General features: G+C 41.8%; 1 protein-coding gene across 1 annotated transcript in view; it reads right to left on the bottom strand.

Annotated features, from left to right (window-relative positions):
- SORCS3 (sortilin related VPS10 domain containing receptor 3) overlaps nucleotides 1–25,495 on the bottom strand; it is a 616,572-nt gene that overhangs the window by 96,058 nt on the left and 495,019 nt on the right. Inside the window, exons 9-13 of the mRNA XM_003922497.3 lie at nucleotides 22,633–22,812; nucleotides 12,254–12,400; nucleotides 11,180–11,282; nucleotides 5,537–5,613; nucleotides 2,609–2,700 (exon numbers count right to left, since the gene is read on the bottom strand). Coding sequence (XP_003922546.2) covers nucleotides 2,609–2,700; nucleotides 5,537–5,613; nucleotides 11,180–11,282; nucleotides 12,254–12,400; nucleotides 22,633–22,812 — 599 coding nt within the window. The remainder of the gene's footprint in view (nucleotides 1–2,608; nucleotides 2,701–5,536; nucleotides 5,614–11,179; nucleotides 11,283–12,253; nucleotides 12,401–22,632; nucleotides 22,813–25,495) is intronic.

Raw genomic sequence — 25,495 nt, 5'->3', positions numbered from 1 at the left:
ACCATAAACAAGGAAAGTGACGGCCAAGTTTAAGGGTTAGTTGCTAACCCCTTCTCTAGGACTTATGCGGAAGAAACCAGGATAGCTAAATTCGTCTGTAGAGCATTTATCAATTCACTTACGAAGATTTAGATGGAAGTTTTTAACATGATGGGAGCTAAGAAACATTGCCTTTCTTGGTTAAAAAACAAGCTTGTTTTAAGACTCAAGCTATCTTCTCTGAAAGTGCAAGTCCTGCTCAGTCCAAAATAAAGACAGCTCTTTCCTCTACAGAGGCAGATGGGTTTGATATCAGAAAAGTTACCTACCAGATCAACTTTAATTCCTGAAACTGGCCTGTAAGTTCATCTGAGTATTACCCAGCTCTACTTACATTTTTGTCTCAATCAAATAGTGTCCTGAACACTCCCTACATTACTTGAATTCTGGACTTTAGTCAAAGTTTTCTCTTTCCCTGGCTTGCCTCTCACCTCTCTTGTAACTCATGGCATCCCTCTCTCTCAAAAATCCTGCTGGAGGAGGTGACATAAGGGCTGACCTTTGAGAGAAGGATGCCAGGCTCCATACACACCAGGCTTTAAGATTACAGCAATACACACAGCCGGCATCCGTTAGCAGATATTGCTTTCACTTCTAGTCATGCGTGGACTGACTAAACACCCTGAGTATAAGCTCCTGGAGGGCAGCGACTATGTCAAAAGCCTAGATGTGCTTGTTACAATACCTAGAAAATTAGCAGCCAGAACAAAAGAGCATCCATGACAGAAACCTAACTTGGTGCTTCCAGGTACTCATGTCTAGCCTTGAAGAGAGTATTTAACATACTTGCTTCTTGACGCCATTATAAATGGGTGATAAAAAGGTACCCACATACATAGGTTGTTCAAGCATCAAATGAGGTAATTCATGTAAATGGTTTAGAACAGTTCCTGGAATGTAATAATCCCTCAATAAATGTTGACTATCAGTTACATCAAGTGATTCTAGTTTTGGATACTACCAAAAAGCTGTATAAATCAGCAGTAAAAGGATAAGAAACAATTATACTGGGAACTTTTACAAGCTCATCCTTGAGGTGGGAGAGCACTCTTCTTACAAATGGCTCCATGTATCTTTTCAACATTTATTTGCACAATCTCTCTGTACGATAATATCATAGTAATAGAACTATTTCACAACACACTAGGTTGAGCTTTAAAAAACTGGCAATATTTGATCATTTTTGACCTAAAAATGGTGATTTCATGTGGTTTCACTTAAAATAGTCAAATTGAGAGAATCCTTCTTAAGTCCTAGCCAAAGGGACTGAAGCTTGGATTCGGCATCAGGGAATCCTATGCCATTCCTGATTGCAATCTGATCCTTTCAGTAAAATTCTTGCTCTAAATGTCTTTAGCTCCCAAAATCTAAGACCTGGTAGTTAGGCCAGGGTCCACCCTCCTGCCCATGTGAATCCTACCAACTGTACTCTAGATAGCATAGCCATTCACTCTTCTAAATATTCACTTTGCTGAATCTGAAACCTGAAATTCTTTCCCTTCAGGGCATGAATACACATGAGACTCGTCCATTCCCTGCCCAAAACACAGAACAACAGCAACAAGTCATCATCACCATCACCAACATCATCATCTATTCTCACTCAACTCTGTCCTTGTGGAAGGTCTTGCATATATACCCTCAGCTCCATTTCATAATCTTACTCTTTGAAAGGAATAATCTATACTGTCTCTATTTCATTTCATTGCTTATCATCCATTCAGTCACTCATTCACTTATAAATCTATTACAGTCTAACTTTCATCCCCACCTCTGTTTCAGATCTACTCTGACAAAAATCATGAATAACCTCCTTTATTGCTTAATCCTCGGTTGTTTTTTATTCCATAACTGACTTGATCTGATTGTAGAATTTGATGCTATTAATCACCCCTTTCTTCAGCATTCATGAAAATATTTCCTCTGAGTTTCTATCTTTTTGGTCATTTATCTTTAGTCTGTCCCACAAATTCTTCCTCTACTCTGCATATTGGTTTTCAGCAGAGTCCATAGGAGTCCCTGGTTTCTCCTTGTTGTACACACTTTCTTGAGGCATCGAGTCCACTTCCACAGCATTAACTAGCACCTAGTGGCTAATGACTTCTAATCTAACTTGTCAGCCCAGACCATTCCCAATCTTCACGTGAATATATTTGACAATTCATGGTCATTTTTGCTGAAATAACATAGAAACCACTAACTCAGCTTATCTAGAACTGAACTCGGTATCTGTTACATGTACCTAACCCTCCTCTTCCAATTTCCATCTCTCCTGTTTTGGATTACTGATCTTGGCTACTTGAACTGCAGGTCCTTCCTGCTGTCTTCTGCCTTATCTAACTATTCATTACCTTCGACCCAATTCATTACACCTCCCCATCTGAATTATCTGGCCTACTGTTGCTACCCATGAGTTAGATTATATAAAGGCTATTAAATGATGGATGGATAAATAAATGGATGAGGAAATGCACAAATGGGTACAAAACCATGCAGAATAACTCATCACAATCCTCTCCACTAAAAAGCTGCTCATTAGCTCATTAATAGGGTAGGGAGCTCTCCTTACCACAAATGCCTGACTGGCAGAGGTGTGTGTTTCATGGCCACGAGGGCGCCACCCCAGTCTAGGAACCAGACATTGTACTCTTCATCAAAGATCTGGAACAATAATAACAACAACAACAATCATAGCAACACCTTACATTTGCATAGTGCTTAACAGTTTACAGTCTTTCACATATATTGTTTCATCTAGGTTCTGAGTCTTCCAACAGCACTATCAAATAGTTTTGTAAGTATTATCTCTATTTGATTGATGAGGAAATGGGCTCATAGAGAACACATAACTCTCACTAGGCCACTCAAATTGCATTTCCAGGGTGCTTTCCACTAGTACTGTGAACCAGCATGCTACATGAACGTGAGGCAACAAGGTGCATGCTCAACTATGTAACCTAAAGAAGTATGACTTCGAACAAACTCCCCCCATCTTTCTAGCTTACTAAGTTACTACTCAGCCTTCTCTTCATCCTTGTATATTCAGATGTTTGCTAATTTGTCAATGGTCTGTGTCTTATACATTATCTAGGAACTTAAAAGACAATTTCATATCCACTATGGTAAAACTAATAACGGAACACTTAGACAAAACCATCACCTCCCAGCAGGTTGGATGAAGACCCAAGTTAGGTGCCTATGAATCCCTACTCTAAGTGGTCATTGGAACGCAGTACTTCCAGGGGCCTGAAGTTATTCATTCTTTACTTCAGCTATTTGTCTGTTATTTATCCATCCATTCAATCATTCATATACTTTATCAGTGTTCTATCCATCCATCCATACCTCCCTCTACCCATTGGCATTTTCTAAGCACTAACTATAGTACAAGGTTCTGAGTCAAGAGGACTTCAGAACTAAGCCCACATGTATCAATGCTGATACCAGATATGACTTTTATATCTCTAACCTTAAACAGGAGAACCATTTCTCCAGCAGAGAACTAACCTCAACTTTAGATTAGGGAAAGTATGCTTGGAGAATTCCTATATCACTTAACCACTGATGGTGGTTCATGCAGCCTAGATGGAGAAGTTGGGATGGTGGGTTAAGTGAAGAGGGCTAGAAGAGGAAAAGACAGATTTAAGCGGGGAATGAGCAGGAGGAATGGGGCCTCCTATATATATGTTTCAGGGAACATTAGAGAGAAAAAGTAATTTCTCAGCCCTAAACCTCTTTTTTTCATATTTTTCTTCAAAGAAAAATAGAAAGAAAAGAAAAATGCCCCTACTAATGATGAGCCTCAATGCACAAAGGACCTAAGGGTGCTTCACTTATATTCCAGACATATATTCTGAGCCTGCAATGCTAGGCTTTTCAGAGTTTAAAGGATGGCTTTGTGATAAGCCACATAATGGAGTTGCTGGGGTGAAGCCTAAGGATGAGGAACACAGGAAGAGGCACTGGGGAGGAGGAAGAAGTTATCTTCATCCTTTCCTCTTAATTTTACCATCTGGTCACTGCTCATTTTTGCCTTGTCTAGCACTTCCTTAGCTGTTTATGAAAGGAGGAAAGAAAAAGTATTGACAGTATTAGTCAGGTGAGCTGCTTCTGAGGTAGAGAGACCTCCAGAAATGGTTTGTCTATGAGGAGCTTTTGTACCAAATGAGTTTGAATTCCAGTTTCCATCTGCCTTTGGCTCTCATAATAGGTTATTTTACATTTTGAAGGGTATGATCTTATTTATGTAACTGTTCCCCAGCTACCTGATTATGGACTTGTGGGTAGGAATCCTGACTTATTCTTTACTGTGTGTCTTGCAGTACTTGACATAGTTGCTTTTGTCTAGCAGGTACCCAGTAATGTTTACAAGCTGGTAATGGTGACACTGGTGGCAATGGGGATGACGATGATGGTGGTGATGATGACAATCTTCACTAAGGATCCAAACAGGAACGTGTGTAACTAAAGTTCATATGGTGACTCTACCTTTACCATCAAGATACTCAGTATCCTTCTCTTGTCTTCTCCACATAGAAACTGTCTCGCTTTTAAGACTTAGTAAAATGCCACCCCTCCTTGTGATGTCTTTCCTGGTTTCTCTAAGCAGGATCAAGCCTCTCTTTTCTTTGTATGCTAACAATGCCACTGAAATACTGCTATCACCCTGAACTGTAGTTAGTTATGAACCCATTCCTTCTATTTAATTTTGAGCTTTTTAAGGAAAGGGACTCCAAAGTATTCAATTGCCTCCTGGAGCCTGACACCTGGTTGACAGTGTATAAGTCTACTTGTCCAACATAGTAGCCACAAGGGAATATTTAAATGTAAATTAATTAAAATAAATAAACTTAAAAATTAGGTTCCTCTGACACGATAGTTATATTTCAAGTGTTCCATAGCTGCATGGACAAGCACAGATACAGAACTTTTCTAGCATGGCTGAACATTATATTGGACAGCATTGCTGTAAGTATTCGTAAACTAAATTAACTTTTCATGCAGTCGTGTATCTATTAAGCTGTTTCATATTTACTCAAGACAGTCTACACAATACTTAAACAACCACTGACTTCCATGGTTTTGTCAGTTTTAATGTTCTAATCCTTGCATTTTGTAGATACAGAAACATACCCCAAAAGGTGAAGAGACCAGCTTGCCAAGAACTCTTGGCACACTAACGATAAAAAGCTGTATCAGTTGCATCCCCAGCAACCAGCACAGTACTTAGCATCTGGACCTGTTACATACATATGGCTGAAGGAACAAATAAGTGAACTGGGAAAATTCCAGTACCTCCCATTCCCTGCCCAATGCCCTTCTCATTTTCCCCCATTACCCCTCTAATCTGCCAGCCAAATTGGCCAAACTGAACAGTTGCTTCAAATGTTTTGAAACTACAAAGTCATAATGAGATTGAGAATCGATAGGAAGGGGAGAGAGATTGGTAGAACTTACTCTAAATGTCTCCTCCCTCTTCCTGAATTCACCCAGTTACCTGTCTCCACGTGTTGCCCCCATCGGAGGAGATGAACACACCAATATCAGTGTATGAGAGCTCCGGGCCAATGTTGCCTGAAACATAAGCAGATCATTTGAGATTGTCAGGAGCTTACCGATGAAGTGTGCTTAGGGCTGGGGGAGGGGGTAGCAGAGAGTAAAGGTTTTCTAAGTGGTATTTACAGTTAATTTGTGCAGTTTCTTTCTTGGTGTTATATGAAAAGCTCAGCAGGAAGAAAAACCCAACACGGGAAACATTTAAATAGTATGACAGAAATGCATCTTTAAATGACATGAATCAAAGACTGAATATCGATTAGTTCAGGTCTCTTGAATTATTCACTGTGTATACCAATAATCTCTTACATTGCTCCTGACAGGTATCCCCTGAAGGAAGCAAAGAGTGAGAGAGTAGACACATATGAGGAAACTGGGCATGGAAGCCTGAGAAAAACTGGTGTGTGTGTGTGTGTGTATGTGTGCGTGTGTGCACACGCATGCACGCATGAGTGTGTGCTCACGTGCATAACGGTGTGTCTATATTTGTGTTTCCAACTTGTCAACATGTCTTTGAATGCCAGGCAGTTGAGTGACCCAATGGTACAGATAATATAACCTAAATTATAAAGTGCCCAGAAGAAGATGACCATACTCAGCATACCATGGCCATCAAGCATGGCAGGAAAAGAAGTCACCTGACTTACACCTAGACAGACCATACTTGCTGGTTCCATCCCTCACGCTCTCCTCTTCTCTCTGCCCTTTCTCTTCCCTGGCACTCCTTCACCTTGTGGCTATGCTTATTAAAAAGAAGATGGTCAAGCTTTTCTAGTCCACTTATATTGATTCAGTTTTCCCAATGGGCAGCCCTCTTCTCAGAGCCTAAAAAATTCCCCCAACCTAATAGTGCTCAATAAATAACTGTGGAATGAATGAATGGGTAAACAATGATTGAATCATGTTCCAATGTTGATGTGCACTTGGGGAGGTACTAACAACCAGAAAGGAACCCTAAACATGTAAGAGTTTATCATATTGACTGATATTTTCTTTAAAAATAGCAGGAAAAGAATGTTAGCTCCCACACATCTGTAGTCTAAATAGGAGCACAATAAAAATGCAATAATGAAAATGTTAATTAAGCTCCTGACATTTAATGCTTCAAGATGAGAAATTAAAGCCAGGCTACAGCTTGTCAAGCTCCCATCAGCATCAGGGAGCACACGGATAGCCAACTTGTTTTGAGATTCAAGTTTCCAAAAATAACTCCTGGACTCAGGGCTCAGGGTTTAGGCAGTAGGTGTGAGAGAAGTAGGGAGAGGCTTGGTGAGTAGATTTATGGAGTTCTGTCTGGAATTTGGAATTTAACTCCCCAGATACAGATTTTAGAAGACACAGGTGAGGAAAGTCAAGAGGAATGGGGAGGAGAATATCTACTCGAGTCACTGGGGCTTATGTTAACCTGGAGCATTGTGTTAAGAAGGATTCAGATGCCACATTTGGTTTTGACAGAATAGAATGTGGTGGTGATTAATAGATGCCTACCAAGGGTAACAGAAAGAGATGGAGGCAGGAGCACAGTTGCCCCAGAGCTGTGTATCTTCCATCCCTGGCATGGCTTCTAAGGGTCTAGCTTACTATCCCTCCCCTTCCTTAGAAGCTGGTTCTGTCAACATCTTCAGTCTCTCTTTCAAAGCTCGGCTAGATGGATTTGGAGGGCCTTATGATGGTAAGAACCCAAGGCTCACAGTGAAGTCTATTTCTGGAAATATCTTCTGTCAATTGAAAGGACCCCTGAAAAAAAAAGTGCTACTGATCACAGAGACTAGAAAGTTGGTTCCCAGATGAAGGGACAGAAAAGATATACCCAGGAAGAATTGATCTTTGAACATATACAGTCCCTAGGTGGCCCTGTGTGTGATCTCAGATAGGAAGAACTTCAGTTATGGTGTCAGAGAAGGAGGATTTGAAAAACGAGTCTTGCTGGCTGAAGTGGAATTGGAGCTCAGCTAGAGTGGCTGCCAAACCACGTTGGAAGAAGGAGATGCAGCTTTTACCCACTTGAGTGGTATGATGAGAGAGGAGAGAGGAGGGGGAGTAAGATGGAGAAGAAGAAGGATCTTTTCTTGGCTGGTAATTGAAGGAGAGCCCACTGCCCTTTTTTGGAAGCTTTCAACAACTTGCTTTTACTCTCATTTCCTCCCAGTGCTATCCTTCTCTTCTCCTTAAATATTTTTGAAAAAAAATAAAAGGGAGAGAATTTTGAAGTCCTCTGAGGGCTAGTGATGCTTCTCTCACCATCACTGATGCCAGAGGGAGTTGCTGCCTATACAGGGTAGTTACAGGCTCAGTGGGGGAGGAAGCTGACAGTGTACAGTCAACTTGCCCTTGCAGGGGCAGAGGCAGGAGGAGGGCCTCCACAGAAGGAACAACAGGAGGGTGCGAACATTCAGAGTTTACAGGGAGCCTAGCAGGTAGTCTGGTTAGCTGTGGAGCTGGCACAGAAAGGGGCTCCGAGATGGGTCTGGCTGGATAGCTACAGAACAGAGCACTAGAGGTGGAGGCAGGGGAAGTGTGGGCTGGGACATGACACCTGTTTCCACCTGCCCACAGCCTCTTCACCTCTAAACTGAGGAGGATAGTAATCGCCATTTCTACATCATCGTGGAATTGTGCAATCAAGGCAAGGAACGTGATATTTTGCATGCTGTAAGGCACTGTGAGGATGTGAGGTCTTTACTACGAGCTTGAAACCACAGTGTTAAGGATATTAGGAACCCTAGTGTTTCCGCTTGCAAAAGGCAATTGCCAAACTCTTCATACTGGAATTCCATCTGCCTTCTGAGATGTCTTCAACAGAAGTTAGATATGAATCCCAGGATATACTTTTATCCATGCAGCTTCCCTGGCACCACAGCTCAGTGCAAAGTGGGAAAAGGGAGTCAGCAGTGGGACTGGAGAGAGCCCAGGGTGGCTGACACCTGAAGGCAGGTGGAAGGCATGGATGGGGGAAAGGACCCTGCAGAGGCAGGCTCCATGCCGGCCACTGAAGGCATAATTGGCTGACTTCATGGTTATCGTCCTGATGACAAATAACTTCCCAGGGTGACCATGGCAAGCAGGATAAGGAGAAGCTGCATATAAAGAGGTACACACCAGTGACTTAGCCCTGGCTTTTCATCAAGATCTCACCAGCTGAGTTATATCCCTCCAAAAGATCCAGGGAATGGCAAAAAGCCTCAAGAATTACAAGGGGAGATAAAAGGGAATTAGCGATTCTGATACACATAGACAAAAGAATTCAAAAATAAATCTTTAATGTCTGTGTGTTTGCTAATTTACAAAGTACTAATTTAGAAGCAATATGATGGTCACAGGTAATAACAGCTACCATTAATCCTCCCTTACGATGCTCTGAGCACATAAGTGTGTGTCTTGTAAACACACACTTCCATCTCTATTTTTTACAACACCCTCACAAGGCAGAAAACATTCCAATTTTACATATGAGAAAAATGTAGCTCAGAGGTTAAAAACTAAGCCAAATGCACAAACCTATGAAGTATCAGGGATCAGCCTGGAAAGCAAGAGGACTAGTTCCTGAGTTTCTCTGTATGCATAGTGTATGCATAGAATTTACGGATTCTATTGAAGGAGATGAGCACATTATATTCTTCTGATTAAGAAGAAGAGTTTTAACTTCTATAATATTAATGATGATAACGATACATGATAAGTAACATGTACTGAGTATTCAATATGCCCCAGGCACTGTTCTAAGCATTTTATTTATTTATTTATTTATTTATTTATTGAGCCAGAATCTCACTGTGTCACCCAGGTTGGAGTACAGTGGCACCGTCTTAGCTCACTGGAACCTCCACCTCCTGGGTTTAAGCAATACTCCTGCATCAGCCACCTTAATAGGTGGGATTACAGGCATGTAACACCACACCTGGCTAATTTTTGTATTTTTAGTAAAGACCGGGTTTCACCATGTTGGCCAGTCTGGTCTTAAACTCCTGACCTCAGGTGATCCAGCTGGCTTGGCCTCCCAAAGTGCTGGAATTACAGGCATGAGCCACTGCGCCTGGCCATTCTTCTAAGCATTTTAAATTCATTGCTTCATTATATCCTGCAATTCTATTATTTTAGTACTATTATCTCTACTTTGTCAATGAAAACACTTAAGTTCAGAGTGGTCAAGCCACAGAGAACAATGCCCGGCTACACACTAAACATTCAGATAATATTAACTTTTATTATTCATCCCTACTTTTTGATGTAGTTTCCAGTTCAGCCCTGAGCCTCCTGTAGGTCTTAAGGAGAGTCATAGGGTCCAGCAGCCCCTGAGTTGGATAAACCAATCCACATGGATCGTATAGTCTGAGGATCACTCCTCCAGCCAGGGGAACAGCAACACAGCCTGCCCTCATCACTGCCTACTCTGGGACCCCCGAAGCCAGTGGTATTAAGCATAGTTGCTCCCAATCATCTGGTGTTGATAGGAGTTGACTGAAATGCCAGAAGGCTATGCCAGCTGTCAATCTGATGAGAGTGATTGGCCACTGGTGGTATTTAAAGGCTCACACAGTTGGAGGCTTGGAGAAGGAAGCCATGTCTAGACAGTAGGAACTTCAAGGACCAGAGCTTCGGGTTGATGAGAGAAAACAGAAGGTACCAGCTCTGAAAGTCACTGTGAATTTATCTGCTTTCATTAGAAAAACAAGCTGACCAACACCAGAGCTCTAACTTCTAAGATTAGCAGGCTGCCTTGCTTTATGCCATCAATGTATTCCTGAAAAGGTGTATGGAAATCCACTGCATGCTAATCAGAGCATACTCCCCGAAGACTTTAGCTTTCGTCTCAGAGTTGCTTTATCTTCATTTCTGATTGATGCTCAGTGGACAGTGATTCCAACAATGCAAGCTTAAGTTTTTCTGCCCTTTGCCCTCAGGCCCTCAGCCCAGTGGTTAATAATGTGTAAACAAACCTTTACATGCACCAGAGACCTCCTGATTAAAAACAACTCTGGGATGGAACCCTTTGTAAAGAATCATCTGTGTAAAGCAGGCGTCCCCAGACTTTTTACACAGGGGGCCAGTTCACTGTCCCTCAGACCGTTGGAGGGCCGCCACATACTGTGCTCCTCTCACTGACCACCAGTGAAACAGGTGCCCCTTCCTGAAGTGCGGCAGGGGGCCGGATAAATGGCCTCAGGGGGCCGCATGTGGCCCGTGGGCCGTAGCTCGGGGATGCCTGGTGTAAAAGGAAAACTACCCCGACTTACATTTGGTGAGCTAGGAGGTTCATATATCATGTTTACCGAAAGTGTGAATTCCCTATTACAAACAACCATTCTGATTGGTCAGTTTACTTTGAGAGAAACTCTGGCCTCTTGCTAAGCACAGGTGACTGCTCTGTGTCTGGGGGATTATGCATAAACCTAGGAATCAGAAATGTCTGGGGCTGTTTGCGTCTTAGGTTCTTGGATGGGTATTGGGAAATCCTGCATATTTTCTGGGGAGAGTGCCCATAGCTTTCATCTGATACTCAAATGAGTCCATGATCCAAAAATATGTGACACTTTTATTCCAGAAGTTCTTAGTGAGGAAGAAGTCCAGGAAATGTTTTCCTTACCTGTAGCCACCACAAGTCCTGGGGCTGTCTCCTTGCTAGAGATTCTTCCTGAGGAATATGGATTTTCAGAGAGCTGCAAGTGCAGATGTAAGGAACAGAAGGGCTAAAATGGAGAAGGAAATAGTTTCATTCTAGGAAATTCCAGACACTTGTACCCCTGCACCACTAGAGATGGGCTTCCCACTGTTTAGCTACCGAGGCATTGGACGGTGAGCCACACAGTTTTGGGGCAGCAGCACTTGCGGCCAGAGGTACTATCTCACATATCATGTCTTCTATGGTGCCTACTCCAATATTCCCTACAGTAGGAATCCTGGAAATGCTGATGGATTAATTGTTCCATATGGACATTCCAGCCTAACCCCCACCACCACCACCTTGGGCTCTCAAGGCAACTTTTGTTTGCCTCGCCATCTAGCCAGCATTTACCAAAACATGATGCATTGTGTCAGTATCAGTTAACAGATGTATTACTATTACTGAGCTGTGCCTGGGACCCTTGAGCACAGGCTCCTTCTCTCACATGTTTCTTTGCCTTACTATGAGATGGAGCACATAGTAGATCCTCAGTAAATGCCTGCATAATTCAATTGGGCCTTTCACCCAATTGGTCTGCAGTCTGAGTCCACAGGCCAATGCCTTTTAGAAAATTACTGCTCAGCACCACCTGAGTTTTTTTTTTTTTTTTTTCGATGGAGTTTCGCTCTTGTTACCCAGGCTGGAGTGCAATGGAGCATCTCGGCTCACCGCAACCTCCACCTCCTGGGTTCAGGCAATTCTCCTGCCTCAGCCTCCTGAGTAGCTGGGATTACAGGCACGCGCCACCATGCCCAGCTAATTTTTTGTATTTTTAGTAGAGACAGGGTTTCACTATGTGGACCAGGATGGTCTCGATCTCCTGACCTCGTGATCCACCGCCTCGGCCTCCCAAAGTGCTGGGATTACAGGCATGAGCCACCGTGCCCAGCCAGCCACCTGAGTTCTTAAGACCCTTTGATGAAAGAAAGCCTTTGACACAACTTCCCCACGTGGCTAGCCTGCCCTGTGAACTTCCCACGAGGCTGAGTGACGGACCAGCAGACAGTGCACTGGACCTCCTCTCAGGTCCACATCCGGAGCTTGCAGCAGGCGCCAATCCCTGCCTTTGTTGTAAGTGATGTAGGTCTTCACCCGGTCATCCACCTTCTTGTTTGCCAGAAATATCCCTTTGATACCTGCTACCTAGGAAAAAAGGTGAGAGATGGAGAACCATGTTGGGCTAACATGCCTGTAGTCCTGGAGAAGCCCCCAAATTTCCCATGGCATGTTGGGGTTTCAAGCAAGAAGAGGAGGAACGTGATAGGAAACGTTGTAAGCCATGTGATCTCTGAAAAATGTTTAAGAAGTCCATCTCTGAACCTTATGCCACCCCCTAAATTTAGTCTCTTTCCAAGCTTTTTCCCATCTGCTTTTTCCCATCTTGCTTGTCTCTGTACTTTGCTCTACAGGACTTTATCTTACTATTAACATCCCCCCTGAGGTGAGAGTGGCTGACAAGAACTAAAGGAGTTACCCTACTTCCAGCAAACATGTGTTTCTGCTCAGGAGAGGCCTGTAGATGGGTATTCCATAACAGTGGAAGTTGTTAGTAGCAAGAAAGATACCCTGGGGCAGATGATCCAGCTTGGAGACCTGGCATATATCTCTTTCCATGCCACTAGCTCACTGTGTGATTTTGCATAACTCCCATATCATCTCTGGGTCTCAGCCAATGGTCGCTTTGAAAATGAAGGAATAAGCTCTTCTTCTTCCCAGTTGGCTGGCAAAGGATCCATGAGACTATGCAAAGCACTCACCAGTGTTCCCATGTTTTGAGATTTGCATGCCTTTGATATTCTGATGGGAAAAGAGCATCACCACAAAATAAGCAGCTAGAGGATTAAAGGAGATTTGTCACCCAGAAGGGTTCCAGGGTAAGCATAAATTCTACTTAAACTTTTATTCCTTATAACATGTTGGGGAAGGAAAGCAGATATTTAGAATGACAACTTCCTGCATCAAAGAAAGATTCCCTTAACTTTTTTCTATGTTTCAAAGGCAAATAGCATGTTGCAAAAGGCAATTCAATTACTTTAAAAACATATAAACAATAGGTTCAATGGCAGGTTTTGTGGATGACACTCAGATATCTTAAGTTTTAATGGTATTTATGCCCCATTCTTTGAGTATCATGGTTAACTGAGGTTTACTGCACTTTGCAGAGAATGCCAGTGGGAGGAAAGGGTAAGAGTTTCACAGAAGTGAGCTTTTTACTTTTTTTTTCTAATGACATAATTTAGTTGAGGAAATAAAAAGTCTTCTTTTCTTTAAGTAACCTGATCGACCTTGAAAGAGAATGCCAGCCCAAATAAAAATAAACAAACAAACAAAAATGGACAGAGAATGTCAGGAGGAAAATAGAATTATCTGGAAGGACATCAACAGGGGAATTTGACAAAAGGCCAACAATGGAATTGATTAGATTCCTACCTGGAACAGAGGGTAGGTAGGCAGAGAAACCAAGGTAGGGGAGGGGCATGATGTCTGAGCCATGCCCTCCCAAGAGACCCCCACCCTGCCCTAATGGCTTAAGGTCAGGGCCATTCTAGGAAGGACAGCATCTCAAATGCTCATCTAGGGAATATGAGCCCCTCAGATCACCTCAGTGTTTAAAACCAACTGCAAAGGTACATCTCTTAACCTGATTACTAATCATTCCTCACAAAGAATGGAATCTGGGTTTCTCTAGAACCTTCTACCTGATAGAGGCCTTACAATACTCTGTTTAGCCACAGAGCTGATGCCTTTTCTGCTAGACCACCAGCTAATGATTCCAGAGAATTCAGTCCCCTAAATCAGTCACCCCCTCCCACACATACCCAGGGCCTTGCTATTCACTTCTTGGATGAAAATATTTGGATCTGACTCAGACACCTTGGCCCTGGTTCAGTTGTTCCTAGGGGGCTGCTATGGCCCCTTGTGATACCCCCAGCTCAATGCATCACAGCAAGAATTCCAGCCACTCAGCAACCTCTTTTGCTCTTCCAGGTGAGCAGGTTTAGCAAATTAAACAATCACTACCATTACCATGTTTTCCCACTAAGCACTCCACAACTTGAATGGGCATTTTCTGTGTGTCTCACATATTCTAAGAACAAAATCAGGAGAATGGGGACTGAAAAGACGTAGAAAGGAGAGACTCCCAGGGAACCCACTTGTGCTCTAAAGGTGTTTCTCTTGCAGTCGTACAGAATGCCACAGCAATCTCCTTGTCTGAAAGAACCAGAACATTTCCCACTTGTGTTTGGATAGTTCAAAGCTCTGACATTATACTGAACTGCTTTTTGGCTTCGTGTCTTGTATAAATGGACTGCAGGTTTGGAGGGTACTTGGCTTTTGTGTGCCCTAAGCCAACAGCTTTCATACTTTTTGACTGAAACCCAGGTAAGAAATACATTTAAGTTGCAACCTAGTAGACTCATACTCATATATGCACGTCTGTGTGCACATGTATGTACACATATATTTCTGAGACAAAAGTATTATGAAAGACTGTTTACCTTCACTAAATGCAATGTAAAGGAATTGGAGAATGAGATGCATTTTTACTAGTCCTCATCCAAGGAGGTACATAGCATTGAATTAACTTTAAACATGCTTCTTCCCACTGTTGTTTGAAATCAGATGTTTGGCTGTTGCTAATGATCTCAGCAGTCCAGGGAGAAGGGTACCAGTTTGTGATGGTGCTCACAGAAGAGGGTGATACAAGGTGTCAAACCTGTGTGGCCCACTTTCCCTCTGGGAATCAATTTGACTGCAGAGGGAAACTGACAGCAGGCCCCTTGGCGGAATGCTGAGTCCAGGTGGCATGGTCATCTGTCAGTCACCTCCCAGGGACCTCAGGACAAAGAAGCCAGGGCTCTGCTGAGAAAAGCAATTACCATGATCTGCCTTGGGCTGTCCCTAGAGTCCCATCTGTAGTTAGGGGATGAAGAAGGTCGGTTCAGGGAAAAAGTCCCTGTGGGGTCTCTTAGCAGCTGTCCTTCTGGCCTGATAAGGGTCACTGAAGGTCATGATAAAGCAGAGGAAAGATGACGGGCTCTAGGGAGAGTAAAAGCAAGAAAACATCAGTAAGATGGGCAGAGAGACCAGAATGCTGAGGCTGGCTCGGGAAGTTTCATTTTTTCCATCCAGGTATACGGATCCAGTTATTTAGTCACTAAAGGAAAGCAAATCACACCACGATGAGTTACCACAAAACCCCCATCAGAACAGCTTCTCTGTCTGTCTGTCTGTCTGTCGGTGTCTCTCTCTCTCTCTCTCTGTCCCTCTCTCTCTCTCTCTCTCTCTCTCAAACCGAACAAGTATTGGTGAAGATGTGAAGCAACTGCTACTCTCATACCTTGCTGGTGGAAATGCAAAATCACACAGCTATTTTTGGAACAATTTGGTGGCTTCTTGTAAACATATACTTACATTCAACTCAGCAATCCTACTCTTAAGTATTTACCCATGAGAAATAAAAATTTACGGTCATGAGAATGTTTATAGAAATTTTATTCATAATCACACGAAACCCAAAAAAAAAGTAACCTAAATGGTCTTCAGCTAGTGATTGAAAAACCACCTCTGTCACATCCACACAAGAGAATGCTGCTCAGAAGCAGAAAGAACCGACGTATTCAACAACGTGGGTGAATCTCAAATGCATTATTCTAAGTGGAAATAAAGCCAGACTGAAAAGGTTACCTACTGTATAATTTCATTTACTCACTCTCTAGAAAAGGCAAAACTGACAAAAAAGACAAAACTGACTGACAGATGACCATGCCACCTGGACTCAAAGAGAGGTCAGGTTGGGGTTTGTCAGTGACTTTTGGGTATAGGAGGGTGGACTACAAAACGGCAATAGGGAATATTTTGGGTAATGGAACTGCCTATGTCTTGATTGTGATTTGTACACACATTTAGACAACCATATGCACAAATCAAAACTCACAGAACTGTATACTAAAAGGGTAAATTTTACTGCACATAAATTATACCTTCATAAAAAAATGCATTGTGAGAAAAGCCTAAGTGTTTTGTCAAGCAGACATGGATTTCTTCATATGCAGTGCCACTAGCTGTGTGGTCGGAGCCAAGCCACAAAATTCTCTGCATCTCTGTCATCTGACAGGCCCAATGAAGAATGTGATATTGTGAGAGATAAATAAGAAACAAAAACATAAGTTGTTTATGACTGCAATCCAATACAGTGACCACTGACTACAAATGACTACTTGAAATGTGGCTAGGGGAACCAAGAAACTAATTTTTAAATTCATTTCATTTTAACCAATAGAAATTTAAATTTAAGAACTGATATGCAATTCAGTTATTGGCAAACATTTAAGTATGTTAAGAATAACATGGGTATATGGATCTTCTTTTTTTACTGTACATTTCAGGAAATGTTAAATAATGATCAAGTATTTCTGATAAAAATTTAGCATATAAATTGAGATTCATGGGACATGTAAAATACATCCAGGGGATTTTACAGACTTAGTATGGAAAATATAAAATAACTAAATAAGGCCGGGCACGGTGGCTCAAGCCTGTAATCCCAGCACTTTGGGAGGCCGAGGCGGGTGGATCACGAGGTCAAGAGATCGAGACCATCCTGGTCAACATGGTGAAACCCCGTCTCTACTAAAAATACAAAAAATTAGCTGGGCATGGTGGCGCATGCCTGTAATCCCAGCTACTCAGGAGGCTGAGGCAGGAGAATTGCCTGAACCCGGGAGGCGGAGGTTGCGGTGAGCCGAGATCACACCATTGCACTCCAGCCTGGGTAACAAGAGTGAAACTCCGTCTCAAAAGAAAAAAAAAAAACAAAAAACTAAATAATTGTTTACATTGAGTGTATACTGAAATGACATTTTAGATACTTTGTTTAAATAAAAATATTATTACAATTAATTTTGTCTGTTTTTTAATTTTTTTTTTTTTTTTTTTTTTTTGAGATGAAGTCTCGCTCTGTCACCAGGCTGGAGTGCAGTGGTGCGATCTCGGCTCACAGCAACCTCTGTCTCCCTGGTTCAAGCAATTCTCCTGCCTCAGCCTCCTGAGTAGCTGGGACTACAGGTGCATGCCACCACCCTAGCTAATTTTTGTATTTTTAATACAGACGGGGTTTTGCCATTTTGGCCAGGATGGTTTCGATCTCTTGAACTCGTGATCCACCTGTCTCTGCCTCCCAAAGTGCTGGGATTACAGACGTGAGTCACTGCGTCTGGCCTGTTTTTTACTTTTTAAAATGTGGAAAGCAGAAATGTGAAAGTGTGTATGTAGCTCACCTTATATGTATTTATTTGACAGTGCGGTTCTAAGGCATTGCCAGGTACACTGTGGTTATTATTGCAAGGAGTTATAAGTTGGATGCAAAATATCCAGGAGAGCATTGAAGAAAATGTATCACACCAGCAGCTCAGAAAATGTTGCCATGGTATAACTGTGGGTGTTGGAAAGAATATTTGTGTCTTGATTTATTAGGGAGAGTAATTAAAAAGAAATGTAGTTTACAGCTGGGGATGTGAGGGCACTGCCGTAGAGCTCTACATGAAAAGAGTGTCATGAGAATAATGGTAAGCACACACAATAGACTACATTCACTGTTAATACCAACTTGGTTTTGAAGGAGTCAGCTTCTGACACCTCAAGGAGGAGATCAATTATTATTTGGCCTTCAAGTGTTATTTTCTCTCCAATTATATAATTATAGTCATGACAATATTATACTTTGAGGCAGGAATTCAAGAAAGAAAAAGCAAGAGACTCTCTCTACAGCAGGAGACAACTCCAACAGATTTGAAATGGAAATTATCTCAGCCTTGTTAGGTTTTGGGGAGTTCAGTGGGGTTGATCTCCATTGGTCCAAGGATTTTTCAGTGCCAAGGCTTGCAAGGCAAATTCCCAAATAAGTTCTTGTTTCCTTTGTCTCCTCTCCGTTATCTAGAAGAGGCTTCAGAGGTCCATGCAGAAGATGGAGTGATATACCCATGACTTAAGTGGTCAAGGTCAGCCCAAGCCACCTGATATCTGAAAATTACCTAAAGGCATCTCCAAACTTTTGAGTCAAGGGGAAACAGGTATAATGCCCTGTTGTAATATAAAGTTACAGATAACCTGGCACAGGGGACTATATCATACATGAAAATATTTTCTGTATATGTAAATATGAGGGGAAAAAGAGAAATACTAGCCCAGGCCAGGTGCGGTGGCTCACACCTGTAATCCCAGCACTTTGGGCAGCCAAGGTGGGCCAATCACGAGGTCAGGAGATCAAGACCATCCTGGCCAATATGGTGAAACCCTTTCTCTAGTAAAAATACAAAAATTAGCCAGGTGTGGTGGTGTGGGCCTGTAGTCCCAGCTACTTGGGAGGCTGAGGCAGGGGTATCACTTGAGCCCAGGAGGCGGAGGCTGCAGTTAGCTGAGATTGCACCACTGCACTCCAGCTGGTGACAGAGCAAGACTGTCTCAAAAAATAGAAAAATTAAAACTAAAGAGAGAGAGAGAGAGAGAGAGAGAGAAATACTAGCTAATGTATGACTCTTCAGTCAAGCTTTTTCCCAGTATATTTACAATCTTCATCCCCACTGCTCCACAAGGCCACTCAAGATTTCACAAAATAGGATGTCTACTCATCTAACTGTGGTTCTCTTATTTCCAACAATTTGTCTATAATTAAGCTAAACTCATCTATAAGTCTCCCCAAATTCCTCAAATTAGAATTAACCTTTTGTGACTCCAAAACCTGGTAGAATCACACCTCTAATACAAGTTAGGCTGTGATAATTACCCTAATAGAGTCACTTATATCTCTCCAGTAATTATGAATCTGATGTACCAGTCCTAATATCATCAAACAAAATACACTTCACCAAAGTGCATTAATTTAGCTGAATTGAATGTGAAAACTTACTTTCTCAGCTGCATTACTCAAGGGCATTTCGAGTCCAGAAAAGTTGTAGTCTCTTTGCTAACTGGCCATATGGTACATAATCACAGTTTCTGTGAGAATTTCCAGTAAAGAAGGTTAAATTCTAATGACCCCTAGAGACCAATTAAATTGAGCTTTATCTCCAAACCACAGAATGTATCTCCAGGTGCAAAACAGCATTACCCTCTAAAAATCTTCAATATGGTCATGGTCTAGATAATGTCAGGTTGCGATTTATTCACTTGGTATTACATGTTTTCTAGAATCTGAAATTCGGCTACTTATCCAGCCCTCATTCTTGTCCCTGACAAGCTTCTATTCCACACAATTAGCCTGGCTAGCTTACTTTCTCACAAATCTGCACCATCCGTTCGGTCCTTGGCTCATTCCATTCCTACATTTGGAATGCCTCCTACTTCTTCACTACTTCCTCCCCAAAGGAAAATGATAATCAGAGTGGTAATGTTGAGAAAAAGAAGTGCGCGTGTACAGCTCATCCCCATACCCCTGCCCCTCTTTTAGGATCTGCCTGCAAAGGTCACATCCTTTGTACATCAATGCTGCACGGTGTCATAGGAACAGGCTTCTATAGGACAATCTTTGATTTATCGTTTCTGCCAGGGACTGAATGGATGAATTCAATTCTGGGGTACAGTATTATCAGTCCCACTTCCTTGTGCATAATTTCTAAAAGCAATAAAGCTGTGCCTGCTATCCATTTGTCTCATCCTTTGTTGCTGTCCTAATTGGCCAGGTAAATAAGGAACTTTGTTTACTGACCCCCTCAAAACCCAACAAACTAGACTGCAAACTCTCTGAAGGTAAAAACTATGTCATAACTCTCTCGCCTTCCTCATGGGCTTGAACATAAAGTACGGGTGTGATCAATCCTAAAATTGAATAGAAAACAAGATCAAGAAAGCTGTTTTTATTTTCTGTAAAGTTGCCCTGTCTGTTATGTCTTCTCTGCAGATGCAATGACACCATGCATTTTTTTCCTTCAGTAAGACTGAAAACACGAGACCAACTTCAGTGGAAAGAAAAAAAATTATAGGGATCTGGGCACATTCTTCATTTTGATTCATCCTTCATTTCAGATCCACAGTGTCTCACTGTTGTAAATGACCAAGGAGTTTCAGGCACCCCTTCTTAGAAAAAGAGCAGCATAGTGGCAAACTCACCCAGGATCAGTGACACCAGAATTTCTTGACTGCAAGGTGATCTGCAGTAATGCCCACCCTCCCTATTTGGGTCTGATCACAGGGACATGAATAACAGTCTTATCTCTATGGCTTTACTTGTACAAACAGGAACTTGGAATGGCCTCCGTCCTGGGAACATTAATCCAAACTCTCCCACAAGATGTGACTTATTGTCCAATAACAAAGGTGTATTTCTGCCTCCTGGTATGATTAGAGGCACAGAAATGTAGGCTTCCCAAAGGTATTTACTCCCCTTAGTCATCTCTACTAGTCTCTACATCTTTATGAAAAAATCTGGAACATTTCCCAAACTGGGTCCTTGTTGTTTAAGGGAATTATTTCAGCCCTTATCAGTTACTCTCTAGGAAATCAGCGTATTTCTACTGATTTTGTTTTCTACCCAATGACATTCACTCTTTGTTTATTGATTTGCCCAATGCCTTTATGTTGTCATCTCTCTACCTAACAGAACAGGTACAATCTTAAATATTTCTACCACTCTTAGTGTTTTAGTCCATTCTCATATTGCTATAAAGATACCACCTGAGACTGGGTAATTCATGAAGAAAAGAGGTTTAATTGACTCACAGTTCCACATGGCTTGGAAAGCCTCAGAAAACTTATAATCATGGTGGAAGGCAAAGGGGAAGCAAGATATGTCTTATATAGTGGCAGGAGAGAGAGAGGGAGCAAGGAAGTTCCACACGTTAAAACCATTGGCTCTTGTGAGAACTCACTCACTATCATGAGAACAGCATGTGAAAACCACCCCTATGATCAAATCACCTCCCACCAGGTCCCTCCCTCAACACATGGGGACCACAATTCGAGATGGGATGTGGGTAGGGACACAGAATCGAACCGTATCACTCAGTAACTGAGTAGCCAACTTAGATGCCAATTTAGGGCTGCTGCTGAGACTTGGACAGGCACTGCTCAGAAACCACCATTGTAAAGCAGAAGCCCATGCACTTAGCCTTGTGTTCTGAAAGCCACTCTTACTCTTCAATAGGAAAACCCACAAGGGAACAGCTCACCCAGCTCTGAGGCCACCACCCAGAATAGACAATGTATCTCTTTCTGTGAATGATCTCAAACATCACAGTCTGTATGGGTGTGGCCAATGGTTACTGGTGAATATTGGATAATGATATACACCTTCATTGCTCAACTCAATCCTTCATATCCAGTTGGTCAGTCAAGTTCCTTTACTGGGACCAGGGCTGTCAAAGGTCACATACTGTCACTATAAAAGGCACCACATCTTTTAGGTCACTGAAAGCAGTTCTCTCTCTCTCTCTATCTCTCTGTCTCTCTAATTGCTACATGGAGTCACTTGGTTTCCTAAGTAAATTATTCTTTAGTGATCACATTTTTTTTTTTTTTGAGACAGAGTTTCGCACTTGTTACCCAGGCTGGAGTGCAATGGCGGGATCTCGGCTCACCGCAACCTCCGCCTCCTGGGTTCAGGCAATTCTCCTGCCTCGGCCTCCTCAGTAGCTGGGATTACAGGCACGCACCACCATGCCCAGCTAATTTTTTCTATTTTTAGTAGAGACGGGGTTTCACCATGTTGACCAGGATGGTCTTGATCTCTTGACCTCGTGATCCACCCGCCTCGGCCTCCCAAAGTGCTGGGATTACAGGCATGAGCCATCGCGCCCGGCCAGTGATCACATTTTTTAACAAGCTCAATATACATGACACACTCATGTCAAGGCCAATTTTTTATCCTGCACAGATGTTGGCATCTGGTGGCATCTTAGAAAAACTTCATTCCCACTACTGATATTCACTTTTATTTTCCTATAATATTTGTTCATAAAACAGGACTTTCCAAATAATTTGAGGCACATAAATAGCACTATTCCCTCCATTCAGGGTCCACCCAAGCAATATCGCATTTACAAAGCTATTTAAAAAATCATGCAAGCCAAGTACCTTAATTTCTGTCTGGTAATTCATTGTTTATACACACAAGAATACTAACTTTATTGAGTTGGCCACCACACTAGATGCATCACATCCATCATCTCTTATCCCACAACAATCTCCTTAAGCAAATATTTTATCTCCATTTTACTAGAATTGAGGCATATAGAAGTTAAGTCCCTTGCCCAAAGTCACACGGTTGCTAAGTGGTAGAGCTGGAATCCGAACCAAGAACTCCAGTGCTGGTGTTCATACCATTAAAACTCATGAAAAAGACAGGTAGATCCGAGGGAAGGGCGATGTTGGCTACATACCTCATACAGTTCTATGATGATGTTCCCCATTAGACCTCTGCTGCTCTTGATGTTCTCCATGGCCAGAGTGAAGTAAATCCCACGTGTGTCTGAGATGTAGAGGTTGTACGTGTCATTCTGGTTCCATTCCTGGACCGCTGCAAACACTTGGTTCTCATCTGTACTGATGATGTGCATGTCCTGAAAGAAGATGGAAGGCTTGTAAGGCAGCAGATCTCCATATGTCTCTGCCCACTGGGATGCCAAGTAATTACTATGACTTACGAAATTGCTGAGAAAAAGCTTGAGTTATAGGCAATGTTAAACAATTCCATGTTGAACCAAGGCTATAAATTATGAGCTTCATGATTTTTGTTCCTTGCAAAGTGACAGCAAAATGGGTGTAAGGGGCTTTAGTTGATATCATTTTCCATGGCTTCCAAGGATTCATCTACTTTCATTTTTTATTTTTATACCTAAAATCTAAGAGTGCCAACAGAGACAGACAGCCTTCCTAAAGGAAGCTCATGCATGCAATGAAGACAGAGCCCGTCTTGTTATCAGATATTCATTTATGTTTTTAAATTCCGTAGTATGGTGGTTTACACACTTTACTTTAGAATCTTTGGAGTCATGAGGATTGCAAGAAATGTGGCATGGAGGTATAACCAATGAGTGGGGCTCTAGACTTGTAATCCTGTTTCATTCAGAGCAGAACCAACTGTATCTGTTGTAAACACTGGAGTTCTGTGTAATATTTTAGAAGTAAAAGGTAAGGGATGTTCTGCTACCAATAAAATTATATTGAAGATCACTATATGGAGAAAAGGATACTCAACCTGGAACTTAATGTTCTGGGTCAAAATATAAGCATTGCTATAAGTAAGCTGCATGATGCTGAATGTGTCAGTCTCTCTGAACTTCAGTTTTCTCGCCTAGTGAAGAGGTTCAGCTACCAAGAAAAAAAATCCATTTGGGTACTATTCTAAGCCATCTAAATGTATTTTTTCAATTCAAAATGAAAGTCATTTTGTGAGGGGGTTGGTATGATTATTTCCATTTTACTGAAGAGCAAACTAAGGTGCACAGAAGTTTACCAATCTATTCATGGTAGAACCAGTTTTTGAAACTCTGTGGTCTGACTCCAACCTAATGAATAGTTTCCGGTCATTTGGATATATAACCTCTAGATTAGGGATTTCAAACTCATGATTCATGAAGTAAATATGGATCACAAATGTTTAATTGGCCAAATTCTGTACTGAAAACCAGAGTCTCTGGTCTTTCAGGTGGAGTCAGGACCCTGAGTTAGGATCTCAGCCCTCTATATCCATATGTTCTTATGGTCTGCCACTTATACACTGATGTTAACTTCCTGGTTCCTGACATCACTTTAGTTTTAGTCCTGGACTGGATCATCATTTTTTAATGAAAAACATTTTAGAGACAGGGTTTTACTCTGTTTGGATCATTTCTAAAATCAAATCTAGTAGTTTACAATTAAAATAATTTATAAAAGCCAGTTTGCCTATGTAGGTAGGCACCATACAAAGATTATCGCAAACTTCAGCCCATATCTAGAGAACGTACATAGTCAGGAGGACATGTTGACATGGATAATCATTTGCCAGAAATGGAAGTAGTTAAAAAATGCAAAACATACGATGTATAAGCCAAAGAGATAGCAGAAAGAAAGGCAACCTTGTTGTTGGGATGGAAAGCATTGGTAAAAGGCCAATGGGTGACTGGAGCTGACAGTAACTTAATAATCGGGCAGGGTCTAGCCTTTACTGTGTTTGACCAACCTTTCCTAGAAACCGTTTCAAGTAAAAAGAAACAGCAATGTCTGTAATGTCAGCACCACACAGAGCCCCTCCAAGATGATTTATAAATGAGTAAACCCATTTGATTTGGACAACCTGGAGGTGAGAGAAGTAGAAAAGCAAGTTCTGGATCTTTTTATTGAAGATTCTTTGTCAAATCTCAGCCTCTGGCCTTGAACTCTCTAGGTCACCTTGACTAAGACCTCACTTGCTCATTTGTGCTAACACACCTTGTAGAATTACAGGTTCCTGCTGAGCTGCTTGAAAATGGAAAGAAAGCTTACTCTTAAAAACCATGTGATGAAATCGTGTTGTGTTGGTGTGGAATGAATGCCCAAGAACCCAGTAGGAGGGGAAATCGCAGCTGCAGGAAATACGAATTAAATTCACTTACCCTGTTAAAAATGCAATAGAAATGCCTGGTTTTTCCCAGATGTTTCGGTCATAAAAATGAATGAGCTAAGTTATTTTAGACTAAGCTAATGTAAAAGAAATGGGAAAAGAACAACTTAAAATACCAGGACATGGTCAGAATTGGAGGCAGCCAGGTTCACTGTGAGTGCATATTAGGTTAATGCTGTCCTGGGGCTATGTCACCTGGAGTAAGGCTGCTCTCTCGTATCCAGAATTCTGAGATATCTGTTTGAGAATACCTTAATTTGCCAAAGCTAACAAATGACATTACTAAGATATAAACCTACAACTTAATCTTAATTTAAACCTAATCTTAATCAAGAAGCTAACTTTGAAACACTGTATCAGTGGGGATATAATTTGGTGTGCATCAGAATGACCTAGCAATCTCAATAGCATGTGGACTTGTGCCAAGAACATTAACCTAAAATGCACATACAGCAAACCTGGCTGCCTCTAACCCTGATCACTGCCTGAGATTGTAATTCAGTGTATCTGGCGTAGACCCTTAGATTCTACCATCTGAACAAGCCCTCCAGATGATTCTGGTGCATATAAGTCCAGGTAATCACTTACTCTGAAATACTCAGAAATATATAACCTCTGTCTAAATAGGTCTTTATGGTTGAATGGGGTCAATCAATAGT

Source organism: Saimiri boliviensis, chromosome 12 (assembly GCF_048565385.1).
Source record: "Saimiri boliviensis isolate mSaiBol1 chromosome 12, mSaiBol1.pri, whole genome shotgun sequence".
Lineage (NCBI taxonomy): Eukaryota > Metazoa > Chordata > Mammalia > Primates > Cebidae > Saimiri > Saimiri boliviensis.
The sequence above is the reverse complement of the archived record's forward strand: the minus strand, read 5'-3'. Positions and strand labels throughout refer to the sequence as shown.